This window comes from Scylla paramamosain, chromosome 37, assembly GCF_035594125.1.
Source record: "Scylla paramamosain isolate STU-SP2022 chromosome 37, ASM3559412v1, whole genome shotgun sequence".
Taxonomy (NCBI): domain Eukaryota; kingdom Metazoa; phylum Arthropoda; class Malacostraca; order Decapoda; family Portunidae; genus Scylla; species Scylla paramamosain.
The window spans coordinates 5,840,001-5,845,000 of record NC_087187.1 but is presented as its reverse complement, the minus strand read 5'-3'; the positions used below and the strand labels follow the sequence as shown (position 1 = coordinate 5,845,000).

At 46.9% G+C, this 5,000-nt stretch overlaps 2 protein-coding genes across 2 annotated transcripts in view; both read right to left on the bottom strand.

The window, feature by feature from the left end:
• Nucleotides 1-3,218, bottom strand: part of LOC135091216 (uncharacterized) — a 15,409-nt gene extending 12,191 nt beyond the window's left edge. Inside the window, exons 1-3 of the mRNA XM_063988660.1 lie at nucleotides 3,085-3,218; nucleotides 2,706-2,983; nucleotides 1,544-1,758 (exon numbers count right to left, since the gene is read on the bottom strand). Coding sequence (XP_063844730.1) covers nucleotides 1,544-1,758; nucleotides 2,706-2,983; nucleotides 3,085-3,218 — 627 coding nt within the window. The remainder of the gene's footprint in view (nucleotides 1-1,543; nucleotides 1,759-2,705; nucleotides 2,984-3,084) is intronic.
• LOC135091562 (uncharacterized) overlaps nucleotides 1-5,000 on the bottom strand; it is a 78,527-nt gene that overhangs the window by 22,850 nt on the left and 50,677 nt on the right. The gene's annotated exons all lie outside the window — the stretch shown is intronic.

Here is a 5,000-nt window from a genome sequence, read left to right as displayed (position 1 = left end):
CTTTCGTCATCACCATCGTCATCATCGTCATCAGCTTGTGAGAATATAAGAAGATAAGGAAAGCTGCAGGACGCCATCAGACCTACACGTGGCACTCCCTGTGTACGAGTAAAACATGCCTACTTATTTCAACTCATCGTAAATTTGTCTTTCTCTTAAGGTTAGGTTAGGTTAGACGTTAGGTTAGGTTTAGGTTAGGTTAGGTTAGGTTAGGTTAGGTTAGATAGGTTAAGTTAGGTTAGGTTAGGTTAGGTTAGGTTAGGTTAGGTTTGGTTAGGTTAAGTTAGGTTAGGTTAGGTTAGGTTAGGTTAGGTTAGGTTAGGTTAGGTTAGGTTAAGTTAGGTTTGGTTAGGTTAGGTTAGGTTAGGTTAGGTTTGGTTAGGTTAGGTTAGGTTAGGTTTGGTTAGGTTAAGTTAGGTTAGGTTAGGTTAGGTTAGGTTAGGTTTGGTTAGATTAGGTTAAGTTAGGTTTGGTTAGGTTAAGTTAGGTTAGGTTAGGTTTGGTTAGGTTAGGTTAGGTTAGGTTTGGTTAGGTTAAGTCAGGTTAGTTTATGTTATGTTAGATAGGTTAGGTTTGGTTAGGTTAGGTTAGGTTAAGTTAGGTTAGGTTAGATAGGTTAGGTTAGGTCAGGTTAGTTTATGTCAGGTTAGATAGGTTAGGTTAGGTTATGTTATGTTAGGTTATGATAGGTTAGATAGGTTAAGTTAGTTAAAGCTCACTATTATATCAGTATTAATAGTCTGATTACTGAGACCATTGCAGTCCTTTTAAAACATGCCTATCTGTTTCCACCGATCATTCCTATTCATAAACATGTCTAATCTTATAAAGCTCACTACTGACTCAGCATTAACTAAGATTCATTCCAGTTAAGTTCCATAAAGTTCATTCCAGTTCCTTTAAAAAACATACCTATTTATCATCTATCGCCCCTATCAATAAACTTGTCTAATCTTGTAAAGCTCCCTACTGACTCAGCACTAACAGTCTAATTACTGAGTCTATTCCATCCATCTACCGCTCCACTTAAGAACCACGTGTGTATTTAACTGCGCTGCAAGACGATGGCATCCATGACCTTCACTCATCTCTGTCAGCTGTGGGGGCCGGTGCGAGAATGCGTGGGTCAGCGGGTTAACCAATACCGCGCATGGCATTCATCACCATCACTCTGTTTATAGACTATACTCTAAAACAACTCTGCGCCGCACCTCCACTACTTTCCAAAGGCTCTCGTTGAAGCTGCACGAGGTTATTAAGAATGTTCTTTACGGTTCTGGTAGCGGATTAACAAGATTTCTACATTTTCTTTTTTTTAAAGGAAGAACAGTCTTGAGAACCTGCTTAATCATCTCTATGGTCTTTGAAAATAAGCGTGGTGAAAGAGCAAAGCGTTTTTAAGGGTGCTTTTACGGTTCTAGTAACAGATTGACAAGATTTTTACATTTTTAAAAGGAGAAACAGTCTTGAGAACCCGGCCAGTCAGCTCTGCGGCCTTAGAAAACTGTCGTGGTGAGAGAGCAGACCGTTTCAGAACACGGACCTTTGAGTCCACCACGAGAGAGAAAGTCCTCCCTCCCCTTCGCCACTCATCTCTGTCAGGTGTGGCGGCCGGCGCGGGAATGCGAGGGTCACAGCTGTGGGGAAGCCAATACTTCACTACGTTGACTTTGATATCTTGGCTCAGGACGCATTTGGTCTGATACCTGTCATGGCGGACCTGCCTAGTAAGGCTGTACCCGGCTAGATCATCTGCATCTGTTTAGTGACATCTGGTCATTGTGATAAGCAAGGCAAATGTGTATCTGAGACCTAACCTAACTTAATCTAACCTAATCTTACCTAAATTAAATTAGCCGTACCTAATCTGACCTTACCTAACCTAACTTAACCTAATCTTACCTAAATTAAACTAATTTAATCTAACCTAACCCAACCTGACCCAACTTAACCTAACCTGATCTAACCTAACTTAACCTAACCTAACTTAACCTAACCTTACCTAAATTAAACTAACTTAACCTACCCTAACCTAACTTAACATGACACAACCTAACCTAACCTAACTTGACCTAAATTAAACCAACCTAATCTAACCTGACTTTATCAAATATAACCTAAATTCACCCAACCTTAATTAACCCAACTTGAACTACCCAAACCTAACCTACAGGAAGATGTAGATCAGGAGCAGAGATGTAGGGAGGCAGAAGGGCAGGGTGACAGGGTGGCAGGATGACAGGGGACAGTTCTTAAGGCAAAGCATCAAAACAGACGTACAAAAGAGTGCTTGGGAGGAATGAGGAGAGGATAGGAAGAGGGGCAGGGGTAGGAAGAGGGGCAGGGGCAGGGACAGGGGCAGGAAAAGGGACAGGGGACAGGGGCAGCGTGATACAGACAAGCACAGAGGACAAGAGGTGCTTCTGAGAGGGAGGGAACGAGGGAGGAACGCAACAAGCATCCTGTACACGTAAGGAAAAATCCAGGGCATAAAAGAGAGAAGGTAATCGTAATCCTCCTTCAGAATCTTGGTTGGGAAAGACGTCTTGATCCTTGTGTCTGGAAATGAGGGTGGTGGTGGTCGTGGTTGTGGTGATAGTGGTGGGCGTCGTCAGGCAAATGCTAGGTCACACTAAGCCCTGCTATCACCACTCTCAGGTAAGTCATCACTCATCACCACGCTTCAGCCCCTACACCACGCTGACCTGCAGGCTGTGGTGACCCAGGGCTGCGGCACATTGGATCTGCCGTGCTACTGATGAAGGATGACAGTGAAGTGCTTGACCACGAGGCTGCGGGGGGCGTGGTGCAGCTGAGACGCGAGGCTTTGGGGTTGAGACAAGGAACTGTTGACGAGGGGCTGGAAGACGAGGCTTTGAGTATGTAGGACTGTTCATACGTGTAGTTGTGGCCCTGTAGAGGCTCCTGAGACGAGAAGCTGGTGTCGTGGGGCTGCAGTATCGTAGGGGTGATTGGCGAGGGGCTGGAACACGGGGTTATGGGAGAGCGGAGCTGTTGGGACGTGTAACTGTGGCACTATTGAGGCTGCTGAGACGAGGAGCTGGTGACGTGGGGCTGCAGTACCGTAGGGCTGATAAACAAGGGTCTGGAACACGGGACTTTGAGTGCAGGGCTGCCGGGACGTGTGGCTGTGGGAGTGGCGGGCTGGCGGAGGCAAGGCTGACCTGTGGGGCTGAGGGGTTGAAGGGCCGCGGCATCAGCGGCAAGGCACGTCCCCCTGACTCAGACACGCACCGCCAGGTGCTGCCGCCGCCCCACCGCCGCCGCCCTTACGCCCACACACGAGTCACCACCCTTAAATAGAAGCGCACATACACGCGCACGCACTCGCTCCCCCTCCCTCCCTCCCTCCCGCTGCACACAAAGGGGGGAGGGGCATTTTTCTGCGTGCAAGCAAGGAAAGAAAATTTTTTTCTTCGTTGTGGCGAGGGAGTGACCTCTTATTGCTGGGTGTGTGTGTGTGTGTGTGTGTGTGTGTGTGTGTGTGTGTGTGTGTGTGTGTGTGTGTGTGTGTGTGTGTGCGTGTGTGTACCAGAGGAAAATCACCAAGTGCCGTTTCTCACGCCTTCGTCATGGTTTTAAAATACACACTGCACCACCAGGCCTCCCTCCCCCTAGCCCACCACCTCATCCCACCCCACCCCACCCCACCCTGCCCCACCCCGTCTTATAAACGCCAGGGAACAGAGAGCAGCCCACCTGTCCTTACCCTCGCCCACACACACACACACACACACACACACACACACACACACACACATACACACAGACACACACACCTGTACACGCCCTCTGAGTGCCGCAGAAGGTGACACACGCGTTAAAAGTGGCAAGGGTGTGGGAGGAAAAAGAGGTATTATTGGCGACCTGATCCTAATGCCCTCCCTCCCTCCCTCCCTTACTCACATCATCTCTAATACTCTCAGATATTATTCTCCTTTCCTCCTCCTCCTCCTCCTCCTCCTCCTCCTCCTCCTCCTCCTCCTCCTCCTCCTCCTTCTCTTCCTCTTCCCCCTCCTCTTCTTCCTCCTCCAAGTGCCCTTGTCCTCGCCGCACCTCCCGCAGCGAGACCACCTACAGCTCCTCACCGCCCGGACACCCCCATATTCTGAAACACTTCTGCGCCGCACCTCCACTACCTTTCAAAGGCACTACTTGATGTTAAACGGGCTTTCAAGAGTGTTTTTACGATTCTAGTGAGAGATTAATGAGATTTCTACATTATCGATAGGAGAAACACTTGAGAACCCGCTTAGTGGTCTCTGTGGCCTTGGAAAATAGTCGTGGTGAGAGAGCAGAGTTTCTAGACACGAGCCTTTACACAGATTAACAAGATTTCTACATTATCAATAGGAGAATCTTGAGAATCTAGCTGATCATCTCTGTGGCTTTTGGAAACAGTCTTGAGAGAGCAAAGCATTTCTGAATACTGTTCTTCCTTCAGAGATAAACGAGATTTCTACATTATCAACAGAGGGAAACACTCTTGAAAACCTTGCTAATCATCTCTGGCTTTTGAAATTAGTTGTGGTGAGAAAGCAACGCATTTTTAGACAAGGGCCCTCGGACAGATTAACAAGATTTCTACATTATCAACAGGAGAAGCTGTCTTGAGAACCTGCTTAATCGTCTCTATGGCCTTGGAAGATAGTCATAGCGAGGGAGCAAGGCTTGGATACTGGCCTGAGGGGGTGAACTCCACGTACCCTGCACTGATGCGACACAAAGATGATAAACTTCGCCCTCGTCGCTACACAAAGCTTTCTCATACTCAAACATATTTAGGCTATTATTCTTGTTCTTGTCTCCTAAATATTCCTGAAGCTTAGAAAAAAGATAATTAGTCTAATTTCTCTCACATTTCTCATGTTCAGACATTTTCAGACTCTTATTCTTGTCATTCCTCTCCTTGTCTCTTAAATATTCTTAGAGCCTAGAAAGGAAAAAAAATTACCTCCTTCCGCCTCTCTTCTAATTTT